Raw genomic sequence first — 27,101 nt, forward strand, 5'->3', positions numbered from 1 at the left:
GAGACCGTTTTGGGCTTTAGCGGAAAGGGGGGGAGGGACTGAGAAGTTGTCGATGTTCAAATTTTTGGGTCCTGGATCTTCGCAATCCTACCTACAGCACCTTTAAGCATCACATTTTTTATTATCAGCTGCTGCCAATCAATCATCCATTCTCCTCTTCCACAACTTCTTACCTCCCAGATTTCTTCCCCTTTCTTGAATTCGATATAATGCAAAGATTTCACATTTTCACAAACAAATTTTCTCCCAGTTCTTCATTCAAGAGCAGAAAGAGGGATATGGAGGATCTCCAATTCTCCATGCAGTGGGAATGTGGCCACCCTTCATGCCTCTACAGGCGGCAGAATGTTGTCCTAACAAATCCCCAGATGTACCTCTCTTTTTTTCTCTTTCTGTCAATTCTTTTCACTTATTGTGCGTTTTTATTCCTGCATGAAAATGCAGCTTTGTGGCTGGCAGAGCGCTCACTGCCTGCCTGTCTTTGAACAGCTGGCGTGCCCTGGGCCTGTCCCAGACGCCATTCTTTTTCCCTTTTTCCCCCGCATGCCTCTCTTTACACTAGTGATGAGCAGGTTGTTGCCTCTGAGCAGACTCCAGCACTGAAATCCCTGGAGGGAAGAAGCCCAGGAAGAAGCATGAAGGCAGATCTGATGCTATATATGTGCAATCTCATAGATGGATCAGATTAGGCATGAGCATATGTACAGTCAAACACACATGCAGGCACTCGAAAGACTGGCATGCATATACTCACTCTGGAAAATCATCATTACAACAAGTGCTAGTAATACAAAGATGATTATCTTATATTCAGTCATAGTTCTAGTTCTCTATACTGCCACACACAGTTTTCTCAGCATCTCATATCATAAACCTAGATGGTTCAATGAAACACATCCATCGTTGGATATGATTCAGCGAGCAGAGCTGGCAGAGGCTCTCCCGTTTTTGTCGTAAAGGAAGGGTTGCCATTGGGTTAATTTATCTGCAGTGCAGTGTATTGATGGAAAGGCCCTATGGGCGATAAATCCTGAGTGGTTGTTACAGCATAACATGATAATAGCCCGGGTGTAGCATTCTCCTCAGTATCCCAAAACAAATATGTTGGGAGACTCACTCTGGTCTTACACAAGCAAACCAAACTGTGCCTGATGCAGCAGTATGCAAATACTTTCCTTACCGTGTTTTTACATCATGTCAAGTCATAAATGAAGCTAATAAAATTGACATTCAGATGAGTGTGCTTACGACTTACAAGGAGGAACATCCAGTGTTTTTGTGTGTGTATGATGATTTGAAGGAATTGCTGCCCCACACCTAAGGACAGGTTGTAATTAGAGCTGAGACAATTAGTCAATTAAGTGGGTCGACAAAAAAGGCAGCAATTTCCAGTCTTTAAACTAAACAAAAATGCTAAATATTTGCTGCTTTTAGCTTCTTAAAGCCCCTGAAAACTTAGTTAGTGAAATTGTTTTCGATTAAAAGTTTTTATCTACATCATTAGATTCATGAATATATAACAAACAATCAAAGTTAAAGTAATTATTTATTAATAGTTATCAATATTGAAAAGAATCTGCTTCATCAGGATGGTGTGGGTGTGGTTTGGTCACATTTAATTGACAGATAGGGCGAAATAAGCAAACAGCTTTGAATTCAAATGTTGCATCGATGGACGTGACAGCTGAGCCCCACCCACTTCAAAGCACGCCTAAATTATGAAAATTGGCCTACTTAGCTAATTAAAATGTGCTTAATTTAACTCATATCAAAACAAGGACTTCAATTTAGGGACGTTGGTTGTTAAGTCCAGGACAGTTGAAAGTAGAATTCAGAACAGTTGCGGGAGCCCTGCCTTTAGTCACAGTCAATAACTGTTGGTGAGTAAAAAGCAAATTGTACTTGAGTAAATATACTACCGCTGAATGTTCCTTGAAATATTTATGAAAAACTCTAACGGTGCAGTGAACTACTGTAGTAGAGCAACAAAGGCCCAGCAGGACCAAAGCATTAGCAGCCTAGATCAAAGGTGGTGCTAATGAGAAGCAGCAAGGAGGGTTTTCTTTGTGCGCAATTGTACCAAATTGTGGAAGCTCGACTCTTGCCTATTCAAGATAGCTCTACACTCCATGAACTTTATTGCCTGGTATAAAGACATTCTGTGTGGGATTACTCCAAATGAAATCATAAAACTAAGCCACTGATCTGATTCCCATTTCCCCCAGCAATCAGCTGGCTGAATCTGTCCTGCCTCATAATCCTCTCTCAACAGCAGTGTGACCTTGGCGGATTGAAGCGACAGGTTGACATTGCGACACACAGACACCGGCCTTGGCACACAGGTTCTGCTCAAACTCTCAATCCTGCCCAGAGATGAAACTCTATCCATCAATCATCAGTTAACAGAACTGCAGCAGCAGGGAGAAGCAGCGGCTTTCCACATAGCTGACAGTGGGTGCCATTGTTGGTGTGATTGCCCTCATGGGAGACAGTCCATCCCTGTTTCAATCTATAATGGTATGGCCCGATAGGGGGTGGCTGGAGAGTGAAGTCCAGCAGCTTCCCTGAATGCCTGTGACTCATCCATATTGGCAGCGCTTGCCAGATTATTTCAATTAGCTCCAACAACTTTAAAAAAAAAATTCCACGCTGAGGTTGTCACTGAAAAGGGGCAAAATTGAGCACACTGCTGCTTTGAAGGTTAGCTGTTGTAAAAGCTTTATTTTCCCCTTTCCCTTGCACTAAAACAAAGTTTGGACAGAAACATGTATGATGGTGATAGTTGGAGCTGGAGGAAGGGAAAGAGCTCCCTCTAGAAGAAAAAGAAATAATTCATTAATGGGGAAAAAAGACAGAAACAGGAAAACAGATTATTGCTCTGTGTGCTTATTATTGTTTGCAAGAGGGGGGGGGGCAATTAAAGATGCAACCATAAATGTGCCTCACATGTGATTTGTAATGAATATTAAAGCTTTTCTTAAAAGCTGATGCATATTCTAAACACAAAAAAGGAAATAAATTTCAGTATAGTCCCTAAATAAAGGAGGAAATTTGCTGCACAAGAATTAAATTAGACACAGCAAACTAAAAGCCATTCTGCTTTAAACTATGACTCTGGGATCAAATTAGATTCATAAAAAAAACAAGTGAAACTAACATTTGTTGAGGGGATATTGTGAGGCAGAGTGAAGCCAACATCTAAATGAATGTTAACCAGCAGAATCCAATTCGGGAGCTGATTGCCTTATAAGCAGGCAGCAGCAGGCAGAGGAGTGCAGGGTGGAGCGGGCCAGCCGAACAGAGTAGATGCATGGCATAATAGCCACTCATCCATTCATGGTAATTGTGTTTCCCCTACTACAACGACTGGTGGACCTTTCATTTCCTCCCCAGGCAATGGACGTGATAGAGGAAAGGAGGTTTGGGGTTGTTAAAAGAGGATTAAAAGGGATGCATCATCCAGTGGTCTCTTCAAATGGCTGCTCACGTTCGGACCTCTCAACCTCAGGCTCTCAGGCAGCTTCAACACACCAGCCTCATACTTAGCAACCAAACAACACCAAACTGAGGTCCTCAAACAGGCATGATTACTGCCTGTGTCTCACATTCATTTTAACACACTGTTAAGCCTTAATGAGGTTACACAAACTCAACCAAATTAGATATCAGCTACTTGTAAAAACTCACATAAAAAAACAAGCCAGCGGTAAAAAAACGTGCAAGAGATCATAGATTCAACGATTCCACAAATTAAAGGGCCACTCCAGCAGTTTAGAATTGGACTTCCACTCACTCACATGACAAAAATGTAAACACGCATGGACTGATTTTTTTGGCCTCTTGTGGGGAAAACATTGACATAGTATCACCTTAGAAAGTTGATCTGCAAATAGTGGCATTGAGTAGCCATGGGGCAACATGAGTCCAATATTTAGGCTACCCTTCTTTTAGCTCTGTTTAGTCTCCACCAACTCCTGAGGGAATAACGTGGCTCTTAAGTTGCTAAAACCTCCGCTATGCTCACCAGCTAGTCACTAACTTTGTCAGTGTGTCAATTGGTGCTGGGCACCTTTAGAGCTTCTTTTTTAACAGCTGCCTTCTGTGGCCAAAAACGAAGCTAATGAGAGCAGTGAGAGTGAACCAAAACAGTTAAGCCGCTGGTCCTAAATCCTCAGAGCTGAGGGAAACTGGGTGATAGTTGGGTGATCATTCTCTGTGGGTTTGTCACTGGGAGCGACACCTTTCACAATACTCATAGTCATTTGATCCGTTGTTTATAGAAAAAAAATAATGATTAGATCAGCTTTAAAAGGGCTGTATGGATCAAGCTCCAAAAATGTGGATCCTACATTTCCCATAATGCAACTCAACACCATCTTTTGTTAGATCCTCCTTGCATACTAAGCGATCATGTCTTTCATGCTCCACATACTTGTTGTGCCTCTTGTTATCAATTTATAGTCTCCCAGTCCATCTCCAGATCACCATGACTACTAAAATGACATGTAAAATTGGTGGAGTTGCCCTTTAATATTTGTCACCTTGTAGGCTACATTAAACTTACTTGGTAATTATGTGACAAAAGCAGGAGGCAACAAAAGGGCTAGATGGACAGCGTAGGTGTTTGGTTATATAATCTACAGGCGTTTGCACATGTGCAGTGAGTACGAGGCTCACCTGTTCTAATATGGTGTTGATCCTGTCCACCTCACAGTCAATCACAAAGCGCTTCTCCTGCCTCCTGTCCATCTCCTCAATGATGCGCTTGAACTCTGCTGCATCGGTTGTGCCGCTAACAGAGCGGGCGGTCACCTGCCAGTTGTTAGCTACTGCTGCCTCCATGATGGCCTGCAGTATAGAGAAACCTAGAGAGAGAGAGAGAGAGAGACACAGAGGATTAGACACAAAAGAGACCGGCACACAGCAGCAACAGTTATGCAAGAGTTAAGAGACTGCTAATTTATTCCAGAGAGGTTTTCTCTCAAAACCAAAGGTTAAAGGGCCATCTCATTACAATCTAAAGTAGCATTCCAAAGTCTGCAAGCCCCCTAAAATATTATCTAGAGTCTAGACTTTTTTTCCGTTTGGAAGCGAATGTGAATTTACATTTGCATGTTGAGAAGGCAATATCATAATGAAATGAAAGGACAGGAATCGTATCTCCATATTATTAAAAGATCAGCGGGTGACGTTATTGCGCTTGGCATCAATTAAATTACGGCACTTAGCTCAGCCACATTTTAACTTTGACAGCGTGGTGAAACACATCGCAGCCTATGTCTCCTTGGAGGATTGTGCCAACTCATTTAAAAATAAAGACGATGAAAGATTCATCCAGGCCAGTGGTAGAAAGAGAGATCATTATGCTACCAGAAGAATGGAGAATGAGCCCTTCTAATAATTAATTCACACGTGAAATATTTTCATTTAACAGAGTGCTCAGAAATACTGTGGTCAAATCACATACCACAAAAAGAATAGTGTAGTCCTATTTCTAGGGGGATAGATTGCACATAGCGCAAGATGGAACAAAAAATTGCTCAACTCTTTTCCAATGTACAACGGGGGAGAATGAACATGAAGCTTATTAATGAAAACCAAGCACACTGCTAGTATTTCAGTGAGCCATGGACAATGCAATTGCAAACTGTATGTAAAATAAGCTTCTTTCCCATCTCTCTATTCATTTTTCATTGTCTGTATGGTTAACTGATACAGAAAAGGGAGAAAATAAAACTTGCAGCAACAGCAAATTCTGGCACACATTCGGACATATACAGATCTTATAAGACGATTTATTTATTTATATATTTATATATTTAATATCAAATGTGATTGGGTGTTATGCAAATTGACACACTAGTCTGAACAGCAGTGTGCTCAGTAAACGTTGTCATATGTTTTTTTTACTGGGAGCCATTTCTCCGTACAACCTTATCTCTATGAACCGGCTGCAGACAGCCAACAAAGCCAGCATAGAGACCAAAGACACAACAGCTACTGTATAACAAGAAAACCACTTTGTGATTCTCTTCATTTCACTGCTTTTGCATTTCCCTTCTCTTCCATTCCATCTGAATGGTCAAGCAGCCTTCTTTTTCTTGACTGGTAAATGCTCTGAGACTGCTGCGCCGCGTGGTTCTGCACTCCCGAGGGTGACGCTGCCTCTGCAGCACACAGTGACATCTCCACCGAGTGATCTTTTGGCGAGCGACACAGCAAGCAGCGGAGACCGACGCACAGTGTGTCACCTTCTGTACAAGGGAGCAATGGCCTATTGCCTGCAGACATCAGCCTACAAGACCTCAAGGTTATCTTGTAACCCAGTTATCAGGTCACATCTCCAAGGAGTTCAGCTTATAGTCCATGAATATAACCTGTAGCACAACACTGTGTTATATATAAGGCACACTTATAGTCCCTTTATGGCTTCAGGGTCACGGAGGTGGTTAAAAGTAGCAACACTTGTACATGTGACGTGAAACACCACGGGGCATGAAGGTAGTGTAGCATAAAAGCATAAAATCGTCAAATGTACTATTTTTTTTTTTACACTGGACAAAAGCCACACTTTCCTCAGAAAAAGAAAGGAATCCAAGAGTGAAGAGAAGATCTGAAGCTTTTCTGAAGCATCATCATTTTTACATGAGCACAGCAGCGGCAGTCTCTCATGTAGCATACCTCCTCACATCTCCCCTACCTAAAGCAAAAGTTACAGAATGAAGGTTTGAATAACACGGATGCATTATTCATGTTCCTCAGGCATGTGCTCACAACCTCACCAACCACAAGCCAGCTGGATAGCATGGCTGTCTTCCCAGCAATAAAAACCTCTCACATTAAGAGATGTCATGCAGATTAACTGGGTCAAAATGCTCTCTGTTGGTTTGGAAACTGTCGAGAATACGGCTGGTAAAGGTACAAATGCCAACGAACCATTTTAACACACGGTAATCACGTTGGGTGTATGACATGCCATGCATATGGGTTAAATAATAGGGTGGACATTTGTTTCAGGGCTGCAAGTATCAGTGCAATCGTTGATTCCTGTGCTGCTTGAAATACACAATAACATGTCTCAGAAGATTTGAAATGGCAAAAGAAAATGTGAATGTTCACAGTGGAACGCTTGAGGGATTTGGGGTTCATACATTTGAGTATATCTTGTGTCTAAATACAATCTGGGAATTTTCATTTTTCATTTCCGAGATCTGAGATAGAAGAAGAAAAACATGAATTATGCTAACTCTTATGTGAACGAAGGAAACAATGTCCTGTCAATCAGATTAGAATCACAGAGGGCTTTTATTTTGAAATTGCTGATTTGTGCGCCTCTCATCTCCTCCTGCCTCCAGCAAACCCTGAACTGTGTTGGAACAATTGGATTCATTTAAGATTCAGAGAAGATTCCATGCCTGCCTAGTTTTACATTTGTATGGAAATTAAGAGATGGAATCTGGTGGTGGTAAATAGTCTGTCCAGAAATGGATTACTTTTGCTCCTGTTTTTCCACAGTCAGCAGAAAACTTTATGTTTAGTGATCGAAAGTTGAAAATGAACAAAATCCTTTGAGCGAAACTTAATCTGGCATCAGCAACAAGTTTGACAGCTCCGTTTTCATCTCCACCAGCAAGTAAAAAATAAAACGTAATTTTGTTATTCCATGCTTCTCTGCATAAATGTACAGCTGCCAGTCACCTTTCTCGGGCCAGAGTCCATTTCAGCTTCAGCCAATCAATGGAGTCAACCTCCTAAATTGCATTGGAGAACCCTCATGAATGTATATGCTGGTAATATTTATTTCTAACATGGAGAAAAGCTATAAATCCCTTTCACCCCTTCGCCTTTAGGAGCCCCACAGCTGTGTGGCATCTAAAAATGTAATACAGTCAACTCCATAAATTATGGAAGACAACAACAAGATTTCCTTATCACCAGCTATAAATCCCCTGCTGTACAGAAGTCGCAGCAGCATGCCGCGGCTTTTGCTGATCATGCTCCTCAGAGCTAATCATGCCATTGAGACAGGGAGAGTTTTAACATGCTGTAATGCTCGCTGACACCAGTTACATTATGTACTGTAAACACCGACACACACTGACAGTGTAGCACAGCACAATGTGTATATTTGTATCTAGTAGTTACTGAGTAGTTACCAAATACTCTGACTTATTGTGACATATGTACTGTACTGCCACAGGTGACAGCAGTGGGTTGCATAATGTTCATAGAGAAACTTAATCCACTTGTTTGAGTAAGTAAGTTAAAAGTACAGTTACGTAATTATAACGTCAATTGATTCGCTTGCCTTTTTCCAGAGAAAACCAAGTAATGCTGCCCTGTAGGCCCAAACTATTTTGTGAGAAACTGATGACGTTGCTTTGTCCCTCCACACTCCTGAAGTACAAGTCAACATTCTCCATCCTCACAGACTGCAAACGATGCATGAGAGCAATGCTGCAGTTTTTAGTCTGGTGGTGTATATATTGCACAAGAAAATAAGGACTTCTCCATTTCCAAACACCGCGCATCAGAGTTTTTTTTCATACTTATGCAGACTATGAGTATAGCATGTATGTGTTGTAACCGTTACCCATAACCCCTTTTTCTGCGTTCTGTCCGAAGAGATGTTTACATGTATCTTCCCAGAAGCATAATTCCAGCCTCAGTCTTTACATGCTTCATTGAAGTGAATAGGAGGCAGAGAGAGTTAATATTAGCAGAAAGAAAGTATAGAGAGTGGGAGTACCAGTGGTTGTGGGGTAACAGCGAGGGCAGGCCAGAGGGGGGGATTTGTGTCTGGGTTTTTTGAATATGAGGAGTGTTAAAGCTAAAACTTGGGTCATATTGAGTTTCTCTTTAATCTCAAACACACACTTGAAACAGCTCTGTATATTGTGGAGCAGTGTATAAACGGCTGCGATGGTTGAAAACTCAATTATTTCTGCATTTCCCTTTAAATCTATATCAGAACATTGCAGAGTCTGCTAGCAAATCCCGACGGAGCCTAATGACGTCCCGTGTGCTTATAAATCAGAGCTGTTGCGAATTAGATGTTGTGGCAGTGTAGCATACAGCAGCTGAGTGAGAGCTGCAGTCCTCTTCTTCGTCTGTGAACCGGATCTTAACAGGATGAGTTTTGAAGCGTCACCCGTGGCGGCTCAGCTGTAATTGAATTGAGTTGTATCTAATCTCATTGCCCAGCTCCTTTGGTTCCCTGCCTCTCATTAGGGTACGGTGCAGAGTGTCACAGGCCTCATCTCTCTCTCTCTCACTCACTCACTCACTCACTCACAACCCCCCTCTCATATCTCACAGCTGATCCGGGCTAACTAGGCAAATCAGAGAAACCATATTGCAAAATTCTCCCAGCATCCAGCTTGGCATGAGCCACAACTGATTGTCAGCTTCTGAGCCACAACTATAACACTTGCTTACATTACACTGCATCATCACACTGTGTCATCGTTGGTATTACACTAATCCATCAATCCAAAATCTAATCTACTAATCTAATCAAATAATGAAATGTAAGTAAATAAATAGCCACAAACTACACTACAGTGCACAATAAGTAAAGGGAACCACCAGCAATTGACTCCACCAGCTAACCAAAGCCAATACTGAGAAATGAAGGGCACAAAACCCCCCCGATCTGAACTCATTTCTGAAGGATCAAAATCTAAAGCACACGCATGAAAAAGAGGCAGTGGTCATTGAGCCAACAGTAAATGTTGCTGCTCTCCCCTCTAACTTGCCAATCCTCTGGTAAATGAGGGTCTTTGGCTGGGCGAAACGCCCTGCTGAGCACCGTGCAGGGTCTCAGAGGGCATCAGAAACAACTGAATTGAAACACCCAAGATAATGGCTTCCACTCATAATTGTGGGGTTTGGCTTGTTTAGGACCGAACACCTGCAGAGAAAGACAGAAAGTGAACTTTACAGATACCACAGCAATTTCCTTGCTGCCATATGTTGCTACAATATATAAAATATTTATTTAAAGGGTCAGTTCAAGTACAAAAAAAACATATTAATATACAGCATTTTTAATACATGTACTGTATATAAATCACCTAGTGGTACTGAGCCAAGTTTTTTTTTATATCCGTCTCTGAAACTTGAAGAAATGTAAAATGTAATTCACCTCCACTGTACTAGGGTGAAGGCAGAAATCTCTTTAGACAAATATCTCAAAACATTGGCAAATCTACACCTTCTTTATGACTAGAGTCCACTATAGGAAGGTGTGAAAATATTAATATGACAGATAACACTGCAGAAAGAGACAATGTTTTTTAAAGATTACATTTCTGATGTGTTTCTCAGTGCAAGTAATTAGGTTGGTTTTTTTTAGGTTGTCTTTTGTTGGCTCACTTTTACTCACAACATGCTAACCGGCAACATAGGATTCCATTCACTATGCTAAGCTAACTAGCGGCGGCGCTGCCGGTGTTGCACCGGACTAAAACAATGCATGCACAAAAAATGCGTTGGCCCACCTATCTACAGCTAGGGGAGACCGTGATAAGCCCCATTTCAACAAACGGTGGCGTATCCCTTTAAATTGATGTCCATGTACATTTAAATAAATAGCATGAATTAGAAAGCATAGTTATTGTCAGTTAACTATGCTAAAGTCATGTATATATTATTATGTTATTTACTTGTGTCCCAGAAATAGTGTTAGATGTTTTTTCATTACAGTGATGATAGTGCTGTGATGCAGTTGTGGTGCACACGTGTACGAAGGTTAATTAGTCTGCAAACTTGGATAGAAATAAACCTTTTACTGTGTTCTATCATGTTAATAGTTTATAATATGGAATATGACATCAGGCCGGAATTCATCTTCCCTGACACTGGCAAAATTCGCAAGAATCTTGGATTAAACTGGATGAAACATGTTTCAATACTGTAAATCCAAGCAAACTCAGTGGCCTTGGAACTTGGAAAATGTCGAGGGGTTCATAAAACAACCGCTTCCTTCCCCCCCGCCATGTGCCGTGAGCACACTAAAAATGTCTATTTAAAATGCTCCAGCTGTCAAACTCTCACTCTCTCACTCATTAACTACATCTATATGTATGTTCTAATTTATAAATATTCCCAGAGTTGCTTTCTCGCCACTGTCTTTTGAGAACGCCAAAATAAATACTTACAGTATTTAGGGCCGGGTGAGTGTTTGCCTCTGGGCGAAGTATGCTCACAGAGCTCTGAGGATCCCTGCAGTGTTTGTGCAGTGGAGATCAAAATCTTGGGCTGGGAGAGAAAGACGGCTTTATATTTCCTCTCATTAGTCATCTGGCATAGGCCCACAATTTAGAGAAAATTGTGGAAAATGGTTTGCTGGGATTATATGACCCGTGCTCTTGACTTCTCCAGCAAACCACACAGAAGCAACAAACAGGCAATCAGTGATTTGATGAAGAATGAGATGAGAATCTCTAAGCAGCTGTAAAGACATGGTAATTGAGGTGCCTTTGAGGAAAGTGTTTAACTACTGGCAATTAAAAGAGGACGGTAGACTCAAAAGCAGGTCCATTCAACTTATGTAATTCAGAGGAGGAAAGAAACGATATAGCCGCAGCTACAGTATAAGCTCCTCCACTTCTCACTGCCCACGGGAGAAGGAAGCTTTACCTCCGTGGTAGAAACGTAGCAATCGCCATGGCACGAATGACAAAGTAGCCCAAAACTGTGTAGCCAAGGCTTTGATGTGGTGTTTATAGTAGGCATATAACCAAAAACTGTTTCACTGCCAAGTGTAGTCCTAATCAAAAAGACAGCGCATGTCAAATCAAACATAAGCAGCATGCTGTCTGTATCTTTAGAAGTGCATACACGCAGGAGGGAGGAGAGCTGCGCTTTTTCCACTGTAAAAATCCACCCACAGACTTTTCAGAGCTTCTCCATCTCTGCCTGTCAGTCTTTGTACCCTGGTCTCTCTCTCGCTCACACCGCGTACTGTGACGTATCAGCACATATACACGAATGGACAGCTAACACACACATACAATCGTGTGTGTATGTGTGCGTCTGAATGGATTGATCAAGGGCTACACAAAACTCTCTGGGCAGCTGTGGCTGAAGGGAAAATGACAAGAAAAGAGAGAGGCTTAACTTTAATGAAAACAAGTCCAAATGTTATTTTACCCTTGTGTTTACTCTTTAAAATGACATGTATATTTCATGTGTTGTTTCTACAAACAAATTGGCCCTGTGACACAGTGTAACATCAAAGCAATCAACATCCACTATGGCAGCATGAAGCAAAGGCCAGGACATTTTGTTATAATGAAAAAAAAGAAGAAGCTCCCAGCAGTAATTTCATGGCTGCTGAAGCTAGCAGTGGGTAGGTGGTAAAATGGCTTTATTCCAGGTTCAGTTAAAAGAGGACACTGAGAGAGCATAGAGATTTATTGTGTGCTTATTGTGACAGACGATGGCTTTCATGTCACTTCTTTTAAAGGCACAGGTGCTTGACTTTTAGTTTTTTCAAGGGGCTACTGAATTACTCGAGTTGCTAGCGCAGGTTGGACTATCCGTATATTTGGATAGTGATACCAGTTTATGTGTGCAAAATAAAGAGAGCGAGAAAATGCCATGATGCATAGCTTCATCCATGTTTCTTTAATATTATTTTTCTTGTGCATTTTATGCCTTCTCTGATGTGCCCTTTCTTGTCAGCGTGTCCAAGCTGATTTATTCTCCTTATGCATGCATAATTTAGTTGTTATGAAGCCGGCGTGAAGGAGAGGGCCACTAAAGCACAAGAGGCGTGTATGTGTGTGTGTGTGTGTGTGTGTGTGTGTGTGTGTGTGCGTGTGTGTGTGCGTGCGTGCATGCATGCGTGCATGCATGCGTGCGTGCATGCGTGTGTGATGTCTCAGCTGGGTGCAGCTGATGTGCCATTATAGTGGCTGTCATGAGACCACAAACCCAAGGAAACAAGCTGCGGTCTATGATATAGACATGGTTGCAGTGTCACACTCATTATCTCACATTGTGAGCAGAGACTATAAATCAACAATTGTGGGTGACAATATTGCACTTCTCCAAACATTATTTGTGTGAAATGTGTCCAAATGGCATAAAAATGACTTGTATTACAAATTGAAAGGGTGAAAAGCAGCTGACGGTTTGTGGGATAACACAGGAAAATATGACTTTGTTTTGCCAGACATCTGCACAGTAATGACAATGCACATTAAAACCACACCTTCTTAACTGGTTATGCACTGTAGAAGAAGAAAGGGATAGCCATTTCATGCCTGTCTTCACATGTTTAATCACTGGAGCTTGGACATTCCTTTTGGTAGTGTATCACATTGCTTGATTTGTTATGTTGTTTACAACGGTAAGAGCAATGCCAAACGACTCCAATCAAATTAAAGGACAGACTTGATTTGGTTTGCCATCAAAGGCATCCAGGAGAGCAGCGGGAGGCATTCATTATTTGACTCTTTTAGGGAACAAAGGCAACTGTCTCTGGATAGCCAATTAGAGGGATTGCTGAAGAATAGGGAGCAAGGTTCGCTTTAGTTACAGTGTATCTGACTGATTGCCCCTCAGCCCCCCCTCATATCTGTCCTTCTATCTTGCTATCTACAGTAGCTTGGCAGGAACTAGAAGAAATGAGGCTAACTATGTGCGGCCATCCAATCCTCCCATCCACAAGCCTCTTGGCCCTGTTGGCACTTCACTCTGCCAATTGGGCCAGGCTGGAGTTATCTTGTCTGCCTGTCTAACAGCTGATCCACAGGGTCTGTGGTGAGTTATGGGGGTTTAATTCAAAGCCAAGTGGTCTTGATTGATGCAATCAGAACATAATCAATCAGATAGTTCTTTATTTCTTTTTTTCTTTTTACATTTTAGCATGCTTGCAAATAATTATATCATAATAATTACTCATCTGCTGACATTAGCAGCCATTACACAGGCAGAATTGTCATCCACTTCCATATGATTTAAGAAATTTGCTTAAAACTTAAAATTCAAGGACATGTACAAACTCTGTATACTGTCTGTATACTTATTTAACAGAGACTTCAATCTGGACTGCACTGTTTTTTGAACAAAAACACTTGGTGAAAATTAAAACTCTAGACAAGATGCATGCCATTAGCGCTGCTATTGAAAGGGTTTAACTAATAGATTCAAATTGAAATAACAATCTAAGGAGGGAAATTTGGCCCTTTAAACGCTCATGAAATGAAAAGGAAATACAATATTAAGATCTTTTAGTTCTGGGTGGGAGTGGTTCAGTGGTTTATTGAGTGATTTATATTAGTTGCACATTAAGCTTACATAGTGATATAGTAAACTGTATGCTCTGAGCATGCTGAAAAGCTAAATTCTACTGTTTGATACATTGACTACATTGTTACCACATGTGACTTGAATGCTACACAAAGCCACATCACACAAGCAGCACGTCAGCAGTGTGTGCTTGTCCTCTGTCAGTGTCACACTGCTTCCACTCCAGTCATTTTCGTCACATGCAGTTAAGACCTTCTGACCCTCAGTACACAATAGGAACTTAAAAATGATCCTAAAAAAAAAAAACGTGGTTGCTTCACACACATCTTCAACCCGGCAGCACAGAAGACCTATAAAATTACCAGTTTCAAGGTTAGTGTCACCAATTCAGTGTCAGACCAAATGTCTCCTCTTCTGTTCCTGAGTTATGGCCTTGAATAATGGCCAGAAAAGCAGTTTTGCAGAACATTATGATGTCACAGTGAAGTTGACCTTGACCTTTTGGATATAAAATGTCATCACTTCATCATTTTATCCTAGTAGACATTTGTGTGAAATGTTGTCATAATTAGCGTAGGTATTCTTGAGTAATGGCCCAAAACGCATTTTGTGAGGTCACAGTGAACATGACCGTTGACGAACAAAATCTGGACGTTTGTGCCAAATTTGAAGGCATTCCCTCAAGACGTTCCTGAGATTTCACATTCACAAGAATGGGACGGGGACCCGAATGGGAAAGAATGAGACCCGAAAACATAATGCCTCCGGCCACGGCTGTCGCCGGTGCGGAGTCATAAAAACATTCAGTGTAAAAAGGTTGCAGTGTGGAGGGAAACCTGCCTGCCACTATTAAAATTGGCTACCTATTTATTTAGACTTTTATTTAAACTTGTATCCAAGTTGATCAGTCTCTTACTCTACACTCTGTAGGTGCTTGGCCTGGGGATCTTACTTGAATTTGTGTCTTGCTTTTTGAACTTGATTACTTGATTGATGATTTCGAGTTGGCGTTGAGTTGCTTTGGAGCACATTTCATACAGAAGAACGTTAACCACTGCAACCATATATTTGACTGTAAAACGAGTGGATTGGATTGTAGAGAATTGTATTTTGTTTATAGAAGAAAAAATATTTTTAATGAGTTTGTTGTCATTGCTTCCAATGTGAGAAACCCAAACTGGCTTGTTTGATTTAGGTTTAGGTTCAGACTGTTGTCTGGGAGACAGCTGAGTGATAATTAAGTAGCAAGTAACATTGTATATACAGTATATGTGGTGTAGTTCAACCAGTAACACTGTAAAGACATGCTTATGAGATGTTTTTTATTTCTCTATAAACTACATACAACATTTTATTTCAATATCAACGTTTTAAGGACATTTGACAATAAATGTGACCAAAAACTGACACCAGTAAATACTGTATTAATGAGTGCATACACTTTGGAGACTATCTAGTAGGTCAGAATTTGCACATATTTTCATGTTTTATAATAAGCTGTTCCCTTTGTGGTTACAAATAATGCAGCATCCTCTAATGATCAATACTGACCATGCACCTTATTGTTGCAGATAAGTTTGCTGAGTTGGCTCCACAGCAGTTGGAGTCTTTGGAAATATTGACAAAGTAAATGAAAGAAATGCCCTGGAGATATTTTGGACAGAATGCTGGAATACAGCTTCCACCTGGCAGGTTTTTTGTTCAAAGAACATTTGACTTCCTGGTGCTGTAATGAGACTATGACATCGAACACTATTTCAACTGTCAGCAGTTAAATGATAAAAGTAAATGGCTCTGTGCTTTCAGTGCAGCATTTATGTGTTGGATCACTTTCCTCCTAACTATATCACATCCAGAATATTGATCATAGAGGGAATGATGGAACGGGACGACATGAGACCCGGCATTGTTACTCATATGTCATCAACGCCTTGGTGTGGCGATGGATATTGTGAGACGGGCTAAAATCCTGTGTCTCACAACGCCATCATGGATATAAAGAGGTGGCAGCTCTAGGTCTTACCACAAAATATCACTGGCATTGCGCTCTGCACATCGGTATTCACTAAATGTCAGTGGAAAATATAAGTGTTTTCCCACAGTCAGAGGACTCCATCAGTTTGCATCTTCATTCGCAATGTTTGATTTTTTTTGTCCTGCTGCTTGGTTCAAGGTGAACTGGATTTTCACTAGACTGACAAAATAAAAGTAATGCAGAGAGGCAGGGGAGCAATGTAGACACTGATGGAGCAGCAGCAGTGAAACAGCAGCGATGATTGAAGGGCAGGCATTAAATTGACCCTTTGCTAAACCCCTCCCCCATCCAGTGATGGACCAATCATGGCAGGCAGCAGGCTTGTCAAGCTTTAAATTTAGAGCCATACTAGGCACGTAAAGTGTTTGGACAGTTGTGTCCTTTATTAGCATTTCTAAATAACTAATGCCCTGTTGCCGTTAACGCTGTTAGTGCTCTTCGTTTCCTCCACCCTCTCTCTCCCTTTGTGATCAGCGATGTGAGCTACTGTACATGTGAGCCCCGATCTCCCAAGGAAGCTCGACCCGGGTAGCACCCAGTGCCGAGCGGCAGCAATTAGCTAGGTGGTGAGAGAACGATTGTCACCGGTCTGCTAGGCCTATACGTAGCAAAGGTCTGTTATCCATAGCAACAGTCTGCTATACAGATTTAAATGACATATAGTATAATGCTGCGAGAATCAGCATTAACCGTACATATATAGAATCAGAGTCGAGTATTCAACAAGGTTGCATAACAAAATGTTGCATTATTTACCCACAAAGTGGAAGCTGGTCCTCGATCCTATCAGAGTTTAGGGTAACATTAGCGGCTCTGTCCTGCTCTTTATTGGATCTGGGGAAGTCTACAATCCAGAAACGTTACCTCTAGCGTTATGGTGGCTAAATGCTTACATACTGTTTGAAAACATGAACAAGAAGTATTTAAGTTAAGCAGCTAAACAGGGTGGAAGAACAAAATAGTAGTCTGGTGTTCCTTCTAACTAACTCTACACTGGGACATGTGAGCTTTAGCCTCAGTGATTTAGCATATAATATACTATATAATATAATGCATCATGTGCCTATTCATGACCCCTTTTCACAGGGTCCCCTTTTCACAGGGTTCTCATTTTAAAGTTGGCTGGAAACATTAAGAAGTCAGCTGGATGTCAGCATGCTTTTTTCTACCTTTGTCTGAACTGTTTTAAAATTAGCACACATTTTGAGCGTTAAATCTGCCACTATTGTAATTATAAACTGCACAATGCACACTTGTGGTTTGTGTTTTATAAGTCGTCTTATTCTTGACCACTCTGTAGAATTTAAAGGAAGGAAAGGTTGTGACTTCTGCACTACAGTCACAGCTAGCTCAAAGGTAAGTTAGACACCGAAGGGACATGAGAAAGCTAAAAGCATACGGACGCACTACAGAGGGGTGTGAGGAAGAGAGAGGGAGAGAGAGAGAGAGAGAGAAGAGAGAGAGAGTGACTCATAAATCAAGTAGAGGTGAGATTGCTGAATCAGGGTTGATTGTGCCTGGGAGAGACAATAAAGCCTGTAATCATCTGTCTCTGCTGCACAGACCTGGCAATTATCTGTCCATACCTGACCGGCAGAACAGAAAGGGCAAGGTCCATCTACCCTCACCCTATACAGCTCGAGGTTTTTAAGGGGAAATTTGTCTGCTGATGCAAACTGAATGGACAGAAAAAGCAATATTCACTCTTGGAGAGCTAAGGATTGGAGGAAAACAGAAGATTTGGTTGAAGGAGAGTTGCGGAGATTGTCAGTTTTTCCTGGTGAGCCATATGTGATGTTTGGGAGTGATTCAAAAGAACGAGTGGTGATATCAGTTTGGACCTTTCATCTCTCTCTACACACACATGTATTAACACACACACACACACACACACACACACACACACACACACATACACACACACACACACACGGTACCTTGACAATATTTTACATCAGATAAAAGAAGAGTAGCCAATGATTAAGCTGGTATATCAGTGCCACAGGAAGCTCCATTTGCTTCCAGTGCAGTTCCATTATTATAACATCTGTTTTCATAGAGCTTTCTCATATTAGCATTTAGGGTACAATTGTACCTTCATTTCCCTCCAATACATCTGAGCCTGAAGCACATGGACCATCACTCTCTGACTGAAAGCACAACACTAAGACCTAAAAGCATTTTTGCCAGCCCAATATAAGAGCCAAATGAATAGTGTGGCTGTAATTAATCTTTTCTATTGACTGAATAAAACCTCTTGGTGGAACTCAGCTAGTTAATGCACTGCTTTCCCTCCCTAATAGGAGAGTTAGGAGAATAATTGCAAAGTTTCTTTCAGTATTGTGGATGATCAATGCTTTTATCAAACACAAATTAAAAGGCAAAAAGCCACTGAAGAAAATAATACAAAGCAACAGGTGCTTTGAGGTTCATATGTCACGTGGGTTTATTTGTTCATTTAAAATAAGAAATCTGTCAGAACCAGCTGCTTTTGGGGGTGTTTTGTTACATGCTTTTGGTCTTTTTTTCACTTGTGTAAAGATTATTTACATTTAAGGTCAGAGATCACTTAGCGACTTTTCTCAACATGTCAGGCATCTTTTTCAGACAATAAGATCACCGAAGATCAATAACATAATGGATTTGAAGACAATAATCTTTTATTGACTCCCAATTTGGTAACTGAGAGTGAACAAAGAGTTGAAGAGATCAGTAATGCCCAACCAGGTACTTGTACCCTAGGGTAAACTTTTGTAGCCGTAAGAGGGTACATGGAAAGATTGGGGAGTACCTAAAAATTAAACAAATATGAGATGATTATAAATAACCTATACATATATTTCTGTAAAGTAAAAATCCCAAAAGGAATTATGAATTGATGCTGATCTTCAGAACATTTCAGTAAATGTCACAATAACCAGTAACTTACCAGCTACTATTAGCTTACGGCACTTACCAACATGAGTCAGTAATAACACCGTACATGTTGAGAGTGCATGAAAACTACTTAGCAAACAAGCAGAGAAGTTAAAAAATATTTGTAATGGATAAATAGTTGAAATAATTAGCTGAAAGTAATGGATACATAGTTGAAATAATTAGCTAAAAGTAATGGATAAATAGTTGAAATAATTAGCTGAAATTAATGGATAAACAGTGGAAATGTTTTTGCCAAAAGCAAGGAATAAACAGTTGATATTTTTTAGCTAAAGGTAATGGAAAAATAGTTGAAGTTATTAGCTTTAATAAATGGATAAAACGCTGAAATAATTAGCTCAAAGTAATGTATGTGGTGTTACTTTCCATACACTTTAATGCACACATTTGGCATGTGACGGGTAGGTTCAATTAACGGGTACCTGAGCTCATCTGACAGGGTCGGTGTCCTACAACAACAGGTGTGTCAGACAAAAAAAAGTTGGGGACCAAAGTACTCAAAATAATACAGACAATGAAAGTTGTCCATCAATCTTCCTTTTGGCTCAGAGCCAGAGGGTAAAAAAACATACACCCTTGAAGACTATTTTCCCTTGTCACTCCTCCTGGTTTAGCCAGCAGTCAGTGTCCATATTGCCTGGGGAGCTGCACTACCTGATAAGCAGAGGTAGAGGCTCTCTGACACATCTGTCTGCTTGATGAGCCAAGTGTCAAAGCCCCCAAAGTGCTGGATGAAGTGCATCAATAAACGACTTTAATCCCCTCCTGGGGCCAATGTCCTCCCACTAATAAGGGATCGTCTTACACCACTGGCAGTGAGGAGAGAGGTAAAAGTGGCTTGGCATGGGCCTCAGCACGGGGATGTACTGTACAGTATGCAGGGAATTGTCTGTACACAGGTAACAGGCTGTAAATCACATGCGCCTGCTGTTGGCTTAATTGCTGGATTGAATAGGTGTTTTGTTTCCTCCTCCTTCTCACTTTCCCTCCCTCTTTTGCCCTCTGTCCCTCTCACTTCTCTTTAAAGTATATGTCTACTCGTCATCACTCTTTCTCTCTCTAACACCTCTTCTGTATTGGTATTTCAGCCTCTTTTCTCCACCTCCGCTATGTATCCAACTCTGCCCCAGACAGTCTCACTTTCCAGACAGAAGAAGAGAAGCGGAGGGATGGGGACCGCTAGCTGGGCAGTATTGGTTGTGATGAAGGACGTGTGGGTTGCTTGCATCCGTAGGGAAGATCCAATGAGTGTTCCAGTCAGAGTGACCCTAATTAACCACATATTATCTGCAGGCTGTGTGGAGGATTAAGGCCCTCAGCTCTGGACCCTACAGGCGTGGAGACCCAAAGACAGAGGACTCTGCGCTAAAGCACACTTCATATTCTGCCTCAAAGCAAGACACAAAGAGGCGGGGGCGTGAGTCTGGGCCAGAAAAAAGAACCATACAGAGAGCAGATAGCACGCTGCAGAGAAAACCGATTACTTGAACCATATCTGGACATTTCTATAATGAGCAAATAAACATAGCAACTCCAGACTGCTATGTAAAGTGCAGTAGAAATATAGCCACCCTTTTTGGCACCCTCACAAAGAGGAAGCCATATTGTGTCTTTGTCTGTCATATCCTGAACATATCCATCCCTCCTGCTCAGGTGCTGTTTGAACAAATTGAGGTTCCTGTAGGAGGAGGGGATCGTCATTCTATTGAGAGATAATGAGCTCATGTTCTCGTTTGACATTAGAACACCCAGAAATGAACACTCCGCAATGTTGACAGGTCGTCATACACACGGCGCCCTGCTGCATTAAACCAGCGTCTATTGTCAACGAGGCAATGCAATCTGGGAACTACACAAAAAAAACCTCATTGACGCAACACAATAAGCAGACCCCATAGGCAGGCCAGGCAGAGACTCGGATTTCTGCAGAAAACATTTCAGTAGCAGCTGTGACATACCTCATTTCAGATGAAAGACGAGCCAATATCAACAACATGATTAAACAGAAGATTAACTGACACCAACCAGCCAACTGTTAGACGAATCCAAAGGTTATAACTCATAAGATACACCCTTTTGTGAAGTGTAATGTGTTATTACTAGTGTTACGAGCTGCTAGTGAATATAAATTCACATTAACATAACACCAAACTACTGTATAAAATAGTGCAGTGTTAACAGTTCAAGCATTTACAGGGCTTTTATGAAGACTTACAGGGTAAATCTATCCTCAGCTAACCCCGGCGTGCAGCTGCTATTCTGAGCCACTGTAACATTTCCTGTGGTTCCTCCACACTGTAATTCAAGCTTTAAGTCCTAACTTAAGGCCCACGCTGTCACCTACCTCGGTCAGTGTCGTAGAGGTAGACAAACTTCTGCCACTTGTAGTGAGAGAGCAGGCTGAGGACAGCACCCCGGAGGGCGGGGCGCATCTGGATGACAAACTGCACCTCATTATCGGTGGGGTAACTGGGTGTGACAAAGGAGGTGTGCAGGGCGCCGCAGAACGAGGTCAAGGTGTTCATGGACTTCTTGTCGTAGAATCCGAAGATGGCGTACACGCCGCGGGAGAACTGGGAGCAAACTGCAGGGACAGCAGAGGGCAAGAGGACACGAAGGTTAAGACATTATTCAGAAAAATATGCGTATACACATTCACAAATGTGCGCCTTGTCACTTCAGGCAGTTACAGATTGATTGGGTTGGACCCACCACAAATTAACAGTAATATCATGTACAAATATGAATATTAATAATACACATATATAATAATAACAGTATATACCTGTTTATTTATTCAACAATTATTTTCATTATTGAAATATGACCGCAATAATTACCCACAGCCCAAGGTGATGTATTTAAATGAGTTTATTTTATCTGACCATTAATTCATTTGTATTTTTTCTGCTCCACTATTATCCTTTGATCATAGTTCCTGATTTAAATCAAAATGCTGCCAATTGTGATCATCATTATCGGTACTTAGCGGTAGTTGCTCTGAATTAGACCATCCTTTTTTTGATCCTTCTATTTCGAGTCCCTCTACATTGTGGAAATGTCTGTTTAATTGAGAAAATAAAAGGTGGAGTAATCAATAGTGAAAATAATGTTAGTTGCAGTCCTAAATGATACCCCTCCCTAATGATTACAATATATAATCCAGTTTACACCTGGTACCAACATTCTTTATCTGCATATGGATATCATCTGAATAAGAGAAAAACATGTTAATTCACAATGCACAACAAGACAGCATGCATTGCATCAGGAAGTGAACAGATCTGGTATTAGTGGAATGCAAGAGGTACAGTGCGTGTGTTTGTTTTGGTGGGTGAGTGGCAGCCAAAGGATAGAAACGTCACGCCATTTACCGAAGGTCTCCAGCTCGCACCAGTAGCTCCCACCAGTTATCGCTCTGCTCCCTCAGCCAGAGTGAACGACTCACTGCAGCACTCACAGCAGCTGTGAGCGCCACTGCTGCCTGCCTCCACTTCTGTTTCTTTCTACGACAGAGCTGAAAAAGACAACTCGTTCTGCCTCGAGTGAAGAGTGAATGCAGTTTCCCTTTCAATGACCTGAAACCCACAACGTTTGCGTTTGTTGATGCCACGATGTCAGTAACAGCTACGCACTTAGTATCTTTGCATAGTTACGAGGTATACACACAGAGATCCCATTTTAGTACAAGATTGACCCCACTTTTGAGGAAGGAAAACAACCCTTTGACAAGCTGCACAAAAACTAGACTCTGTTCAGTGAAATTACTATCTAAGGCGACTAAAGGTGAAATAAAATAAACAGTTACACCATCATTTGAATTTTTTTCACTTGAACAAATCTGAAACAACCACTTCGGGGAATGAACATCTCAGTAATACAAGCATTTTTTTTTTTTTTTCTTCTATCAGCGTTGTGCATCTGATGACATTTCTTGAGAGGCAAAAAGCCTTTCCATTTGTTTGTGTATTCATCATGCGCTCTAGTGGGACAGCGAAAATTGTCAGTCAGGAGCGACTTCCATTCAGTCAGAAGCCATTAATGTGTAAACTAACATTCAGAGCTACAGGTGTGTTTTGCTTTCCCAACCTATCATGAATGGCTGCTCACTTATTCTGATTGACTCTCAAGCACTCCCGCTGGGTAATCAAGCATTCTTAACACCCGTAAACACTTTAAATATTCCAGTACAAATGGTGGATGACAGGAGCGAAGGCACTATCCAATCTTATGTCATGGCTATGTTAAATATTTGTTTCCAATTTTGCTGACGGGTATTTATTCAATTGGTCGGATACACCAGACATACTTTCGCTTAAACGGTCTTGTTCAAATACTACTCTAAAAAAGGAGTTCTTAGCATTCTCCGAGGTTATTGATGCTGAACTAGAAACAATTCATCACCAAACGTGACTTTCTGTCTCGCGTATTTTGCGCCTTCATCCTAATCAAGATCATCAAGATGAGATCACAACCGTACGCACACAAAGCAACCATTTATTTATTTATTTTTTTCTTCTTTTTCTGCCCGTAAAAATGTGTCTGTCTTTGTGAAGAACGGTGCTCCAGCATGTGCAAACCTTTCAGACCATTAAGAGGACAACATGACAGTGCTCACATATTTGGCTCTTAAAGCACAATTGCTGTGTGAATGAGAGATCTAGTCACTGGTGGGATTTGCCTCATCCTTTTTAATTCTATTCCCTCCCTATCTGTCCTGGTACAGACACCTCTCCCAAGGTATAAGCATCCATTCTCAGCACACACACACACACACACACACACACACAATACACAAAAGAGAGAAAAAGACACACAAGAAAATCACATAATTCAAACAAACATACAAACACACACACACACACACACACACACACACACACACACACACACACACAACACTGCTTCTTGATAAGTGAATCAACAGATGGACAGCGGTATTGTGGGTAAGTGCTGCAGGGTGAGTGGTGCAATCTCCCACACTGAATGGGAGCCAGTAGGAGCTGCAGCCCTCGTCGAAGCCCAGTTTTCTCTGCACTCTCTCTTAATTTGGGCCAGTACTGACACAGAACCTCTCCTAGGGGACCAGATCTGGCAGCCTCTTTCTTTGTGCTCAGCTGTCCTCTGCTTATTAGGTTGAGCTTTAAGCAAGCCCAAGCTTCAGTAACAGATATGTCCACACCCACCCTCATCTCGCTCCCTGTAACCTCCCTCTTGCCCCTGGTAGATACACAGTGTCTTTATGCGGCATCCTTTTCAGGGTCGCCACCTTATTGTGGTGGAAAGCTCTGCGTGTTGCAGGGATCCCATGAGCTATGCCATCAACAGTGATCTGAGCTCTGGGTATGTTCTCCCTTGGCGGTCAGGGTTTACAAGGATGTTTTCGACAAAGAATGACCTGTTGTGTTTTGGGGGCCAGTCTCACTGCACCAGATCTGCCAACATCCTCCAACTCTGCCCCTCAGACACAAGGCATCCTCCACACGACTTTCCTCACAATAAAAACATTTCCCATCTGCACCTCCACCTTCTCCATATAGTCTAGCTACATGACTGGCATTCACAGCCACATGCATTGCTGTAAATAGTCCCAACCACAGTAAGTGTTTCACTACATACAATCAATGGAAGCAGCGTAATTTATTGTCAATGGAGAGCCAAGAGCTGTGCTGTGCAGAAGCCTCTTGTTTTCTCACTCTTAATCACTTCTGGCACATGTCCAATAACAAGCCACACCACATGTAGAGGCTTTGTGGGTTCATAATGTGTTTATATACTGTAGCATGAGCTCCAGGAACCTTCAGGTAGAGCTAGCGCTGTGGATCATTAACAAATTCATCCCCACATCAGTAAAAGTTACCCTCTTCTAGCGGGCTAAACCCAATTTTTTTTCCAAAATGCTGTGAGAAAATAGTGGAAAACAATTTGCTGTTTCACCCAGTGGTGGATAAAAACAAAAGAAGCGTTGGCTCTTATCACCAACAGTCGGGATCACCTGTGAGGAAGTAGCGAGTTGTTTTGGAACTCCTTTTACATCACATATTTTCCTGCATCACATTGAAACTTTCTAATTAATCTACATGTTTTGTTACAAACTGCACCAATTTGCTACCCCGCTAATTTCCAGCATATGTAAATTTCTTACCCTTTTAAATTTCAATAAACTCTAATTCTGTCAGTCAAGGGTGAATAACAAGATAGCAGAGCACACCATATACACAGAGAGGTTTTTTACTAGGAAATAACAAACAAAAAAGCAATCAGTAGGAAACATATTGACCAAGTCGAACTGAGGAATTTAAAGTTTCTTTGCAGTTAGAAGGAAAGTCAACTGCACCAAGATTTCAGCTTAATACGTTAAATAAAAGAAAAAAATGCTTATAGTTTAAACACAAGGACTAGTTTCACCTTCATTTCCGAACCGTTACATGTTGAGTTTACTATTATTTGTGATTCTTAAGAGCCACATTTAGACCATAAACGGTTTCTGAAAGGTTCCACCCACTGTATGGAAAGTTCTGGCTTACCCTCTTTGCAGCCCAAAAGAGCCAAACTCTGTATATGTATGCATTCCTACGCTCTCCTAGAGATGTCTGTCCATGCAGTACTGATCTCCCCCCTCCTTCTTTCCTCACTGTCTTTCACCACTCTATTTGACCTTTCCTTTTGTTGCCTGTCTTTTGCCTCAGCCATCTGGTCATCCCCAAAGCATCTATCCTCTTCAAGCGTGGCAGTATCTCTCTCCACCTGAGTGCCTCTCTCTTTGCTCTCTCACATTGTTTCCCCCATAATATCGTCCCACTCCGTCAGTGGAGCAGAGATTGGTGTTAGACTTTGGTTAAAAAATAAAAAGTGCACGGTACAGTCTGGAGAGAGAGCTGCTGTTGAGAAATTCCTTGGCCTCATCCCACTCAGTTATTAAATACAAATGGAATGTCGTCATGTAGGTGGAAATAAGGCGGCCTGACCTGTCTCCAACTCTAAAGAAATAACACATCAGTTAATATAATTCAATGATTTTGTGAGCCTCACCTTGAATTTCAATAATGCTAATTTACTCCCAAGTCCTCAGACAGTCATGTGCATGTAAACAGAGCCATTAGAGGAGCTTGCATGAGCAACTGAGTGGTAAACAACACAAAGATAATTCTCTCTCATCTGCTCCTTCTCTTTTCCTTCTCCAATCTCATTTTCCCTTTTTTTTTTTTTTTCTTCCTCTGCAGCTAAACCGTGCCTTCACCTCCTCCTTCTCCCCCTTCCTGCTGCAGGGAACCATGCATCCCATCTCCAGTTCACTGGTCAAACACACACAGTGTGCCGCCCTCATTCCCTTCTATAATCAGGACACTCGGCAGTGCTACGGGGATGTTACATTTCTGATGCATCACTTGAGATGGCTGGCCTGGAATGCTAGTTCAGAGGGATATGTGGTATGCTGCAGGCACGCTGGGCTAATTTATAAAAAAAAACCCAAAAAAAACCTTTTCATGCACTCAAAGTTTTTGGACTCCCATGCTCTTTTAAGGGCCCCATGAGCCAGAGCTTCGCACAGCCTTGGGAAGGGGGCTGGGAACAGTAAATGTCAACGATGATTGTATGTTGTTTTTTCCCCGCAAAATCCACATTCTTTCTCTTTGGCTCCGTTTCTCCACTCAGCCACATGTCCTCCATTCCCTGCCTGTGTCTCGGTTTTCTTCTCCCCCTGGTCCTTGTAGCTCATCTTTCTAGTCTCCCCCTCCCTATACCTCGAGCTCCCTGCTTCCAGTTTTTACCAGCCTACATCAGGACCAGCCTGTCCTGCTCTGAAGAAGGGATGCTGTCACTGGGAGATAGCTCGTAAGTGCCCTGAGGGATTGCATCAGCTCTT

The 27,101-nt window shown here is 41.6% G+C and overlaps 1 protein-coding gene across 4 annotated transcripts in view; it reads right to left on the reverse strand.

Annotated features, from left to right (window-relative positions):
* Positions 1–27,101, reverse strand: part of gria3b (glutamate receptor, ionotropic, AMPA 3b) — an 86,198-nt gene that overhangs the window by 40,692 nt on the left and 18,405 nt on the right. For all 4 annotated transcript variants that reach the window (XR_005640433.1, XM_039813028.1, XM_039813027.1 and 1 more), the window contains exons 3-4: positions 21,579–21,818; positions 4,678–4,865 (exon numbers count right to left, since the gene is read on the reverse strand). Coding sequence is in view for 3 of the 4 variants with exons in the window: in XM_039813028.1 (XP_039668962.1) it covers positions 4,678–4,865; positions 21,579–21,818 (428 nt within the window). In the remaining variant the exon portion in view is untranslated. The remainder of the gene's footprint in view (positions 1–4,677; positions 4,866–21,578; positions 21,819–27,101) is intronic.

The sequence above is a fragment of the Perca fluviatilis genome, chromosome 10 (assembly GCF_010015445.1).
Source record: "Perca fluviatilis chromosome 10, GENO_Pfluv_1.0, whole genome shotgun sequence".
Classification (NCBI taxonomy): Eukaryota; Metazoa; Chordata; class Actinopteri; order Perciformes; family Percidae; genus Perca; species Perca fluviatilis.